Below are 13,431 nucleotides of genomic sequence, written 5' to 3'. Positions count from 1 at the left end.
TAAAAATAAAAAAAATAAAAGGGACAGGCTGCCACACAGATCAAGATGATTGCAGGACCCGTGAGACCTTTGAGCAATTCAAGAGAAAGAAACACAAACTTGCAAGTAGAATATATGACCTCAAACACTGACAACAAAATTCCAATTTTTTAATATTGATTTCAGAGAGGAATGAAGAGGGAGAGAGAGATAGAAACATCAATGATGAGAGAGAATCATTGATTGGCTGCCTCCTACACTCCCCACCCTGGTGATCAAGCCCACAACCCACAACCAGGCCATGTGCCCTGACCGGGAACCATACGGTGACTTCTTGGTTCATTGGTTGATGCTTAACCACTGAGCCATGCCGGCCAGGCCAAAATTTAATTATTTTTAAAGCAGAAGAACTGTAAGGGTCAAAGAGGACACACATGAGTGACCGTTCTGGTTCAAAGGTCTCTACAGTTTCATCTAAATGAGGAGACTTTCAGGAATACAGTGAACACTTCCTGACTCTTCACTAATACAGACTTCTTTAGTTCTGCAAGTCAGAAAACCTCTGTTTTCTCTAGCCATTTCATTCATTCTTTCTTTTATCACTTTATTCATCAATGCTCATTTAGTGTCTAGTCTGTGCTGAGGTGGGCCCAGGCCAGGAGCAGAAGACTAAAGATGAATAACATAGAACCCACATGTCTTCTCACGGCTTACATTTCATAATGATAACCTTATGTTATGAAATGCAATATTTTATGTAGGGGTTGCTACAGTAATTTGTCACATCCCCTTGGAGAGATGTTCTTAAGAAGGTTTCTCTCTAGCTTGAGTAGTTCACAAATTAGGTGGGGAGACCAAAGTAGAAGGTACAGCTTATGTAGACAAATGGAGTAAAGGTGTTTTAAAAGAGGATGCAGTTCAGCAGAAAAAAAAATCCCCAAGAAGTGAATTCTGAACAGCATGTATAGCACCCTGGGTGATTTTAAGATGTGAACGTTTCTTGAAACACTTCTTCAGCTTCATAATTTCTGGCAGACAAGAAGATTTACTTGATCTTCACACAGAAGGGAGAGCTTAGAAGCCCATTTCTCAGGTAGATTAAAGACTTAATTAAGTGATTTAACCACATTTTGCATTTTTTCTCTTTTTCTAGTTGCAGGTTTCTCATTTCTCCAGTGGGTTTGAGTGAACTTTATCTGTCTTTGTCAGAAAAGTTTCTGTTACCTCTGGAGAAGCAGTGACATTTAGGAGAAAGCCCCACACTGGTAGCAAACACTTCTCAAGGTTTTATATTCGTTTGGTGGCAGCTGTGATCAAGTGTAATAAAAATTAACTGAACATTTTATTCAAATAGCACTTGTTGATGATCCCACAATGGTCAATGAGCAAAGGTTTAATTAGTCTGTTGTTACTCAATATCTGAATTTAGAATTATGTTTTGTCTCATTGCATCTGAACTTTTCATTTAATCAATTCTATGTTGAATAATGTTTTGATAAAAAAAATAGTAACTTTTTATTTTATTTTCTTGAGACCAAATATTAATTTGTCCTTAAGCATACTTATCACCAAGTAAAGAGGCATAGAAGACTCTTTGTCCTTCAGTATTCACCCACTCTCTCTATATATTTTCTTTATATAGATAACAAGACAGTCACCTATGTAAAATTTTTCATGTTTTAGGTTCATCATTTCCATTCTTACTGTGAAGGGGTTTTTGCACCATTTTTACTCTTCATCCCAACTTAGAATCTCTAGCCCTCATGCATTACAAAAGTCTCTGCACTCAGCAGGGATATTAATATTCAACATTATTTCTCTCCAACATTTCCCAATTTTTCTTCCCCAATCAACAAAATACCAATGTGTCTACTTTTACTCGTCCTAGAGAGTAGGGGGGCCTAGATTCACCCAGAAAAACTTGAGTCTATTCTCTAATGCAATACTTTAATTTAAACCTTCTTTATTTTCTCTCTCTCTGTCTCTCTTTAAATATCTCCCAATCACCTCTGCCATCCATATTTTGCTCTTTAGCCACATCATTTACTTTTTTTGAAATGAAGATCTGATCACACATTCCCCTTTCTTGCTTAGAATACTTCAATGGCTTCTCACTGCCTAGAGAATGAAACCCAGCCTCCTTATCCAACATATACGCTCCATTGTATGGTGTCTCTCACCTGGCCATTCAGAGCTAGACCAGCCACTCCTGAAATGCTTTTATCTCTGAAAGGAACACTCTTGCTTTTAGTATGTAGCTTTTTCTTTTGCACAATGGTGCACATCACTCCCTTCCCTTGTCTCCCTTTCTCCCGTCTTCTGCGTATCTTCCCAGTAGCATACTCCCCCTTCACACTCCCTTAGAAAGCACAGTCTCTGGGGACTGTCCCCCTGGATTCTAATTATGACTGTGTCGTTTGCTAGTTCTGGATCTTCAATACGTTGTTCTGCCTCTCAGGCTGTTATAAAAACAAATATGTATAATGAATTTACCATGTGAGAACATAATAAGTGATTACGACTAAATTCATTGATAATATCACTTTTTTATTTAGTGTTTTTGGTCAGCTTGAGGATAAGAAAAGGAAAACCTATCATGACAAAAGATCTTTAGCAAAAAGCATTACAAAGCCAAATATAAATGATTTGAGGATTATCAATGAATTAGAATCAGTCATTTTCTGTTCTCTTTTGTTGATTAGGATAATTAACACAGTTTTTGAAATTCAAGATTAAAATGAAACAAATTTAAATGAATAAATGCCTATATTGAAAAGAAGTATAGAATATAAAGATAGATATCACATAATTACTCAACTGCTTTTCTAATCTCAGTAAGTATTTTATTGGGAGTGTTCCAGTATTTTCAAATTTCAGAATATTTATCCTATCCTATTTTAGGAGACTAAGAGAATGAAAACTTGACATTGTACAAAATCAGACAACTCATGTAATTACTGTACCATTTAGCCTAGGTATGCGAAAGATTCTACTGTCTCCAGGACCAATTACTTGGGTTTGAGGTTTGGAGCGGTACATAGGGTCTGATCTTATGCCAGGCTTAGAATCTCAGGGGATCCTGATGAACAGGAGAAAATAGTTGCTTTCAGCTGATTTCTGGAATGCTATTTAGATCTCTAGTTGTCTCAGGAGTCAGATTATACTTCTATTTAAAGCAATGGTCTCAGGCAGTTAGAAGGAGTCCTCATGTTATGCTACCCAGAGGATTTCATGGTTGGTAACAGTATAATGGTTGGGAATTAATGAAGCTATAGTTTAAATAAAGGCAGGCTGCATTCTTAAACGTCTGCTAGAACTGAGGGAAGTCTGAGGAAATGTGTGGTGGGACCTCCTTGGCCTCCCCAGCAGCCAAGTTGGCATCCTCCTGGGGCAAAGGCTAAATTTCTGGGAACCTCTGAATTGCCCTGGCGGATTAGGAGGTAGTCCCTCTTCCATTGATTTTTTGATCAGTTAAGGACTCTATTAAAAGTGCAGGTAGGGCAATTGTTTCCTGATTTTCTCAGGACAATAGCAGAAACAGGGAATGTTATTGTCAAAACAGGTATTGTGGTTACCTTAAAGTTGTAGCGAGGAAAGAAGGTAAAATAAAAAAGGAATAAGTAGATTTATTACAAATGATTGCTCTCCCCATTTCTTGGTGTGTATGTGTGTGTCCCTGACTGTCTCTTTCTCTGGTGTGTCTATAACTTTCTTCTATATTAATAAGTTTAAGTGTATGTGTCGTGCTCAGTAGACACATACAATAATCAAAGTTCTTATATAAGCAAAAGAACCTACCTTCTGTTAAAGTGTTGTATTTGGCATTATAATACCATCATCTAGTAAGATTGCAATGGTTATGAAGTCTCTGAGTATTGACATTATTAACGTTTACAATAATGGACAATGCTTCCCATTCCAAGTAGTGTTTATATCTATAGATACATCTGCCTTTACCGTGGGTCTGAGCATGATTTATTTCTTTTGCTTTGGAATTTTTCAATTTGAACCTATTGTGAGAGTTGACACATAAATACAACTTTGTTTTCTCTTTATGATTCCTGTCAGTGAGTTTTAATAATTCATTAATTCAATAAACATTTAATAACTGTCTATGCTATCTATATGCCAGCATTGTTAGAGTTTATATGGCATAGAAAAACAAATAGGATGTGGTCCTGTGCTCAAAGAATTCACCATCTGTAAACATTTTTTCTATGTTAAGAATCTCTTCTTTTGTTTTTAATAACAATCAAAGTTTAATGTTTACACTTGATAAAATCTACTATGATCTTCAGTATACTTATGCCATTATTTAACTATCTACTTAAATGAAATGTAATCATTTATTTCTCCTTACTTCTACCCCTCATCATATCTTGGGCCTCTTCTCTGTGAAGCTGAGTCATCCAATGGTGACTATTCCTGAACATGAGACTCTTGATTCCAAAGAGGTAAATGTAAGATACAATTGGAGATCTAGTTATTCATATCTATGTAATATTAGTTTGTAGGAATAAACAATCTCATTTAAAAATATCAATAAAATTTTGGTGTTTTTTTTATAAAAGCATTAACTGGCCCACTTTGTGTTGTTCAGAAGAATCTGGCAGTTATATAAGTAAAATTTTGCTGCTTCTCAGTGTGGAAGGTGATACCTGTGTGTAGCACTTTGATTACAAACTAACTCCTTCTATCCTGACTGTCTCTGTGATTTCCTCTTTGGATTAATTGGGAAGCCGCTGTAGTCTTCTTAGAGGGACAGTAGATGTCCTGTAATACTTATAATGTATCTCCTGAGTCTCAGTATCTCATAGTATCTAGGTCCCCAGACCCCTAAGTGAGTTTTGCGTATGGCAGGAGCATACAGACTAAAGCATGCCAGTTCAAATATAGCCTCTAAATTTCATGTGAATGTTTAGCCACTTTCAACCTTTGAGGTGAAAGACAAAAAAGAAAAACCCACAAAAATATTTTTAAAACTTTTTTATTCTTATAAATGTTGTACCAAAGGAAAAATTCTGTATTTTTTTTTAAATTTTGTGTTAGTCAAGAGCAAGAATAATTGAACAATATTTTCTTTGTCTACAACCTCTCAGGCAAAGTGGTAAATATAAAAAAAAGTTATCTTTAAAAAAATAAGTTATCTTTAAGAAATAAGTGAGCTCACTCATTCATTTCAGATACCTTCACAAATGAGCCATGCTCAATTTTGCAGCCTCCAATATTTTTGGGGGGGCTGGAGGATCATAGTACAAAAGAAGTAGAAAGAATAAAATTCCATATAATATTTAAATATTTTCCCCCAAAGTATCTCTTCTACAATTTAGGGCATATCACTCACTTTTCATAAATTGACATCCCTATTTCTGCAAATTTTAGAAGCTTTATTATACAAGACCAATGTGCCTCTCTGTAGTTATTAAAATATAAAAGAGATTTTTAAGAATAGGTGTGGATTTATATCCTTGATCACATCTCTTATTTCAAAAAGTAGGATTATTGGTTCAATGAATATGAACATATGGAAGACTTTTGACACATATAGCGAAATTGCATTCCTGAAAAATTGTAACAATTAATCCTACCAGGAACCTGTCGGGATACCTGTTTCCATGTACACTTGCTGTATTGAGTAGTAGTATAATTGCCAATTTATTGAGAGCTTAATATATGTTAAAATGTTACACACTTTTTATGCATTATTTTATTTAATCTTCACAAAACATTTTAAGTTAAGTACTATTATTATTCCCATCTTACAGATGAGGAAACTGAGGCTGAGGGAAGTCAGCTAAAGCCAAATAGCTGGAAACTGTCTGCACAATCAGGAATCCAGATCTGACTGCCTGAAGCCTGTGCTCTTAAGCCCTCTGCTGTACCCTATCTGGCTATCTTCCTTTCTATCTGTATTATCTAATTCTGTCTCCCTTTTAAATCACACTTTAAAATATTTGCAATTTATAAGAGAAATGATCTTTTGTCTTAATTTGCCTTTTAAAAATCCTGTATTTTCTGTTATTTTTGTCTATTTTGCTTTTGCATTAAGTAATGCATTTATCTACTGGTATGGTGATATTTTTCTTATTGCATTGTAAACTCCCTTTATATATTAATGACATTAATTCTTTGTCAAATGTGCTAGCCCTTTCAGTGTGATGGTGGCAAATTGTGTGAGACTAAAAAATCAGACAACTATATATGTCCAAGAAGAGGAGAAAGGTTGAATAAATTTTGTACATTCCAAGAGAATGTATAAAAAATAGCAATCAATGTTCTCTTTCTTTCAAACAATAATTGGCTGAAGTTCACATAAGCTAGATCTATATAAATATAAATGTTTCTACACAATAATAGAAAGTCAGTTGGTTGATTAAATAACAAAAGCATTCAGATGAGATAAAAATAAATACTGAATTAAGAGCTTCTGAATGTTAGGTAATGATGAAAGACTGTTGCAAGAACAACAGGTAGAGATAGTATTGTAATATTTACATTTTTTTGCACCAATTATCGTAACCCTAGAGACAAAGCTTAAAATTAAGCTAGTGAGCAAGATTGTCAAAAAGTGGTTTCAAGCACATATTTGGAATATATGAAAAGCACATAAAAGAAACTAGAGTTTGAAGTTTAGCATTTGTGAGACAGTAAGTTAGATAGTATTAAAAGAAATGTAAATAATTAAACAAAAGGATATTTTATGTTTCTATTGTTCAGTGTTTTGTTTCTTAATAACATTGGTACATTTGGAACATTAACAAATTTTATAGTTTCTTAGGATATGTGGGCAGACTGTAATATTGATCCCCGTTCCCCTTCCACCCCCAACCTCTCTTTGTTATTTAAATATCTTCTAAATTATCCTTTTTTACATAGCAATTTTGGCCTAAGAAGTAAAGCATCCAAGTTACCAACCCAGTACAAATAAACAATTATGGAAAAATCCTTCATCAGATCTCAAAATTTACCCCTTTGTGTGTCTCCCATTTTCTAAAGACAGCAATCTGTTTTTCTTGCCACCATACTCACATTTCTTGTATTTCATTATGCTGTTTAAAGATTCTAGTTTTTTTAAATTAGCTTCGTAATTCATTTAAAATAAACAGACATCAGATTTATCTGATTTGACTTGTTCATTGTTTTCATAAGTCATATGATTTATAAAGTACATTGAAAAAGAACTAACTCAAAACAATTCCACTTATCATCTAGTTCAGTAGTTGTCAACTCTGGCTGAACATAAAGACCTCCTTTGTAAAAACTCCAAGAGCACAGTTCCACTTCAGGCAAATTGAATCAAGAAGCTCTGGAGGTGAACAAAGACATTGGTTGCTGTTTTCAAATCTTGGTGATTCAAATGTGCAAGAAGAGTTGAGATCCTCAAATTCAAGTTTCTTCATTGGCGGTTTGGGAAAGCCAATCAAATCAATTGTGGAAACAAAAACTTGAAAATAAAAGCAGGAGAATTATTTTAAAATTAGTCTCAGCCCTGCTGGAGTGACTCAGTGGTTGAGTGTTGACCTATGAACCAGGAAGTCACAGTTCGATTCCTGGTCAGGGCACAAGCCCAGGTTGTGGGCTCAATATCCAGTGGGCAGTGTGCAGGAGGCAGCTGATTAATGATTCTCTCTCATCATTGATGTTTCTATCTCTCTCTCCCTCTCCCTTCCTCTCTGAAATCAATACTAAAAAAATGAAACATAAAAATTAGTTTCAGGGCCGTAACCGTTTTGGCTCAGTGGATAGAGCGTCGGCCTGTGGACTGAAAGGTCCCAGGTTCTATTCCAGTCAAGGGCATGTACCTTGGTTGTGGGCACATCCCCAGTAGGGATTGTGCAGGAGGCAGCTGATGGATGTTTCTCTCCCATCCATGTTTCTAAATAAAATATATTTAAAAAAAATAGTTTCAGGGAATGCTTTGAATTAATAAAACGTGGGCCACATGTTCTGATCTGCCATAAATGTTTAACCTGTGCTTTACCCTGTGTAGATTAATTTTGAGAGATCTGTTTTATGTTGAGTTTCACTATAATTTATTTAGGAACACCTAATACTTTGTTTTGGTTTTCTATATATTCCACACAGGTTTGGAAAATACTTACTTAGGCTGAGGCTGGGTATAGCATTTGGCGCAAGCTGAGTCTGGGGGCCACTAGTCTCCAAAGAATGTTTTATTTAGCATTTTATGAGGCACTTAAAAAAATATTTGGTCATTGATGAATCCTTCTACAAGCAGATGAGATTCCAAAATAATTGATTTGACTGTTGTGGTCAGCTGACTGATCAATTTTCAAAGAAGGTCACTTTCATAAATTTCAATTATTCACACCAATGCAGCAATCTCCAAGAAGGTATATAGCTAACACCATTTAATTTCAAGCTAACTCCCTGCCTGAGATAAATGACTTTTTAGTAGAGTTACTCAGAAGAAAATGCATTCTAGTAGCAATAATTATTTCTGATTATATCCATCATGTCTTGTGAATTCAGCAACTCTTTGATCGACCACCACTCTGTAACCCACTTCTCTTTCTACAGGTTTAATTGTGAAAGTTGTATTGGGGAATGAGATATAAACAGACCCACCATTTTCATATCAACTGGAACATGTGGCCCTTGGCCTCTTTTATTTTTAACTTGAGGGTCAATTGATTTCCAAAAATATGATTAGATGCATTTGATTCTGACCTTTCATATTTACTTTTTATTAACACCACTTGAGAGCTAATCATTTACTAACTGCCAATAAAACACACACCTGGCAAATCCGTCTTCTGTTTTCTTATCCCATCTCTTTGCAAATTTTGAACAACATTTAAGGGTTGGCAAGATCACAGTTCTGCTAGGAAGGGGACTCTAAATGATTTGCTGCCTTGGTGTGTCTAAACTTTTTATTGTGCTCATTTTATTGTGAATTTCAGAATCTCCATTGATGTCTAAAGTTCTTATCTAATGGGACAAGCATCTCATTCCTCTATCTTTATTCTCCAGATGACAACATAGAAAAAAGAAATTAAGTGACTTGTCCATGGAAGCCAGTCTCATTTTCTGGTTTGATTCAAGGGTAAAATTGAAATTATCAAGAAGAATGGGATCACTCTATTGCCTTTAGGCAATTGTCCTAAATATTATTTTTCAAAATCAAGCTTTGATAAATCTCAGATTGAAGAGTTCAAGGTTGTAATTTCAGGCAAGAACTTGGAATAAGGCTATTGGAATAAATTCTAATTAAAAGAAGATTCATATGTTTTGATAAACAACTGTACAGAGGGTAAATGTGTCTTATAAAGATACCTCATATGAGCACCCAAATAGATAGCACCATGCAGGTAGGCAAGGACACTGTCAAAATGACTTTCCTGTGTTGTAAGCCCCAGTCTGTGTGGGGGAAATATAACAATACCAATAAGACACTATCAACTCAGAAGTCCTCTTCACAAAAGCAGTAGAGAAAGAAAACACTTTATTATTGAATAAACATTAAACCAGAATGTGACATGCATCATAATCGCTAAGAGATTGCAACATCAGAAAAAAAATCTCACCCTTCATATAGCTATATATACATGTTTTCAAGATAGGTAATCATTCAATCCATCCTCAAGTAAGAGGGCTTGACAGTATTATGTATTATTACATATAGTTTATTCTTTATCACCTGGTAAGTGGGGTGACCATCTGTCAGTTAATTGGCTTTACACAAAGGGAAAATAAGATTTTCATATCTTTATGACAGGAGGTAGTTTTACAACTTGGAGTCAGGTATCAGCTAAAGTTAGCTCTTACCCCCTCTCAGAAACTAGGAGAAAGGGGTGCTATCTCACTTGGATGTTTATTTGGTTCTCAAGTCCTTGAGAAAGACTTTCCTGGCTCTTAAAGCTGACAAAATGCCCCAATCATTTTCAATAGGACTTATGTGCATTTTAAAGAATGGAAAATGTACTCAGAATGATGTTTTCTAAAGCAAATGCTCCAAGAACAGAGGATGGGGAATCTCTTCCCTTCTTTTCTTTTTTTTATTTTTTATTGCTTAAAATATTACAAAGAGTAGTACATTTGTCTCCTTTTTTCCCCCCCCTTGACCTTCCCCCAGCCTCCCCTACCCCCCAGTGTCTTGTGTCCATTGGTTATGCTCGTATGCATGCATACAAGTCCTTGGTTGATCTCTTACCCCCTCCCCTCAAACCCTCCCCAGCCTTCCTGCTGTAGTTTGACAGTCTGTTTAATGCTGCTCTGCCTCTGTATCTATTTTTTGCTCATCAGTTTATATCTTCCCTTATTTTCAACAGGAGAATTAAGCCTCTTATTTTAATTTCTGTCTGTCCTTATATTTGATTGACAAGGGGCAGAACTAAAATCTGAGAGTCCTATTCTGAAGAAAGAAACCCCACTTATTTTCCTTTTCTAGGGTCTTAGTTGAATCTACTGTAGGAGAGAGAAGTGGTTGGCAATTTTGGGGTCTCCCCATTTTTGGGGTCATCTCAGTAGATTGATGTTTGTAGTGTAGTGAGTCATGCCAAAGCTGAGCAAGAGGCGGGAACTGGAGTGACTGACATTCATCTGTTTGCTAGTTTTTCAAGATAAACAAACAATGTAAGATCTATGCTAAAAACTGTTTGGAGCTCAGGCCATCCTGGTATTCAATTTTTGTTGTTTGTTTGTTTGGTGTGTTTTTTAATCCTCATCTGAGCATATTTTCTCCACTGATTTTTAGAAAGAATGGAAGGGAGACATGGGGACGGGGAGAGAGAGAAACATCTATGTGAGGGAGACACATTGATTGGTTGCCTCTGGCACATGTCCCTACCTGGGCTGGGGAACCTGCAACAGAGGCATGTGCCCTTGATCGGGAATCGAATCTGAGACTCTTGGGTCTGCAGGCCCATGCTCTAACCACTGAGCAGCTGGCCAGAGTGGTATTTAATGTTTTTGACCCCAGAATCAATGCTATGCTCTCCAGAATCCATTACACCTGCATTCTCTATCAATCATGCTGTCTTTATAGGACCTTAATTACTGAATGTTTTATAGCTTCTGGCTTAAGGACAATCAATTTTAGTGCAAGATCTGTGTCTTTACACTGAAGTTAGTGGTTATATAAATGTCCAAAATACATTTTTAAGAGAAAAATAAATATGTAGCAATTAATAATATGATGTACATTTTTCTGAAAATTGCTTTTTGTTCTGCATGCATGAAGTCTGGCTTCATCTTTACAAGAACACATATGTAGATAAATTTGTTCTCACTTGGCAGAGAAGAGTATGCACAGAGGGTTTTGTATTAAAAGGTGATGAAAAATCAGCATACCTACAATATTATTTAGTAAAATAAATGCTTTCTGTAACATTGGCTTAAAGCTTTACACTATATCACTTATTACCCAAAGCAAACTCTAAATAAAATTATTTTTGGAATTTGACTCCCTTCAAAATATGATTTTCTAAATGTCTTGAGTTTTTCTTTATGTTCTCTTATATCCAAAAAAAATATGTTGCTCAACTGACAATATAATAAACTAGAGGCCCGATGCGCAAAATTTGTGTAAGAGTAAGTCCTCGCAGCCCGGCTGCCTCAGCCCTCACAGCCCCGCAGCCCCGCCCCCTGTCCACTGGTCATTCCAGAAGGTTGTTCCACTGTCAGTCTAATTAGCATATTAGCTCTTTATTATATAGGATTACTGAGCCTTAACTGTCAGGATGCTAGTTTGAAAATAATTTATTTATTAATGTTTATTAATGATTTTTATCTTTCTTAATTGTCAACCTTTGTTTTTCTCAAGTGATTTAGACCTTTACCTATGCTGAGATTGGCAATGGAAAGTAAAACGTTCACAAAATATCTAAAACCATGACTCTGCCTGTCATAGCATAAGCCAGCATTTCAAGGCAGCTGCTGGATTGTGTCACCAAATGGCACTTTGCTCTGCCAGTGGGTTGTGGACGGCTGAGAAACAGTGCTGACTTTGCCAGCATGATGTCAGAGGATGCACTGCCTATTTGTCCTCAGTCTGATTTAATTATTCATATAAAATCTTATATCCGAAAGAGAATTTAGAAGGCATTCAATCCAATATTTTATTTAATGTTGTAATCCTGTCTGCAAGTATCTCCTTATATATCTTCTGTTTAAAGTCTTCCGGTGACGAGTCAGCCACGAAGTATATTTTAAGTATGGTTAAGACAAACAAATGACTGCAGGAACCACAAAAACAAATAGAAAACATTGAAAGACTAGGACTTAATTTCAAATACGGTGGCCTTCAGCATACTTAATCTTTTTCAGCCCGGATTTAATTATCTGTAAAGTGAGATCAAAGGATTATGGTGGAGATCTGCATTAATGCATATAAAGTGCTTAGCATCTAAAACACCTAGCACTTAATAACTGCTAGCCAAGTCATGGTGATTTCTTTAACTCTCTTGTAATACTAGCTTCTAAATGTTGGTACTTTCAGGAAAATCTACATAAGTGGTAGTTTTTATTTGTTAGAAAGAGAAGGAGGAGATGTAATTTAGTCATTTCCTCCTTTCATTCTAAAGCTTCAGAGAATCCCAGATGGTGAAAGCTACAACTCACTTATGCTGTGACTGTTGATTTTCTTTGGCCAGAACAAATCAGTGCAGTCATGGGGCTACCCCTTTGTTTTAGTCGCTCTTTCTCTAACTCCTCTTTCTAGTCTAACAAATGCAGTTTCTCCCTAAATGATACAGAATGTACCCATGTTTCACAATCCTAGGTGGCCCCATGGCCATGCCCTGGTCAGGTTTCCTGTCTGCTTTACTTCCCCTTTGCATATAGTCCATGTTCTTCTGGCAGTCAGCTTTGTGCATGGCTCTCTCAGAGCACTGCCTCCTCAAGCTATGATTCAGACCAAGGCAAAGCAGGGAGAGTAGCCTCCAGGAGAGCAACTGACCTCTCTTAGCCCCAACCCCCACTCCCAACCACTTTGGAAGGCTCCATTGTCGACCCTGAGTTGGCATCTGAGATAAAGTTAAGTTAATTTCCTTTCATTGGTGTCATTCTATCCCATTCTTGAAAGCATCTAGCAGAGAAGGGTTTTAGAACTTAATTTCTATTTTGGCCTCATATCCAACACTTTCTTTTATACTTTTGTCTTGAATTCTATGATCTGCTAATACCCATCTCCATTCAGTTACATTTATCTAATCTGTTCCAGACAGTTAACCCCTATCAAATAGAAATACATAGAGCTTGGATGGATACATAAATTATTAGAATCACCTCCCTACTGCATAACTACATTATAAAGCCAATTGAATCAATATATGAGAAAAAAAAAGGCAAGCGTTCCATCTCTGTCTCTGTCTTTAGTAATATTCCATTTTGCAAATGCTGGGCTTAATTCAATCCCAGTTCACTTTACCCCCTTGTTTTAGAATTTACATTTCAGGGAATGATGCAGTCGGTGCTAAAAGGTAGGGAGGGCAG

At 36.1% G+C, this 13,431-nt stretch overlaps 1 protein-coding gene across 10 annotated transcripts in view; it reads left to right on the top strand.

Moving 5' to 3' along the window:
• MLIP (muscular LMNA interacting protein) overlaps positions 1-13,431 on the top strand; it is a 239,603-nt gene that overhangs the window by 225,523 nt on the left and 649 nt on the right. For 8 of the 10 annotated variants that reach the window (XM_070418380.1, XM_070418386.1, XM_070418378.1 and 5 more), the window contains 2 exons: positions 4,380-4,433; positions 5,745-11,683. The exons of 1 other annotated variant lie outside the window; for it this stretch is intronic. In XM_070418380.1, coding sequence (XP_070274481.1) covers positions 4,380-4,433; positions 5,745-5,777 — 87 coding nt within the window. In that variant the 3' untranslated portion in view covers positions 5,778-11,683. Of the gene's footprint in view, positions 1-4,379; positions 4,434-5,744; positions 11,684-13,431 lie in introns of those variants that run through there. One more of the 10 variants, XM_070418383.1, reaches the window with a different exon arrangement.

The sequence above is a fragment of the Myotis yumanensis genome, unplaced genomic scaffold (genome assembly GCF_028538775.1).
Source record: "Myotis yumanensis isolate MYYU_CA2020_CCGP unplaced genomic scaffold, mMyoYum1.0.hap1 SCAF_6, whole genome shotgun sequence".
NCBI lineage: Eukaryota > Metazoa > Chordata > Mammalia > Chiroptera > Vespertilionidae > Myotis > Myotis yumanensis.
The sequence above is the reverse complement of the archived record's forward strand: the minus strand, read 5'-3'. Positions and strand labels throughout refer to the sequence as shown.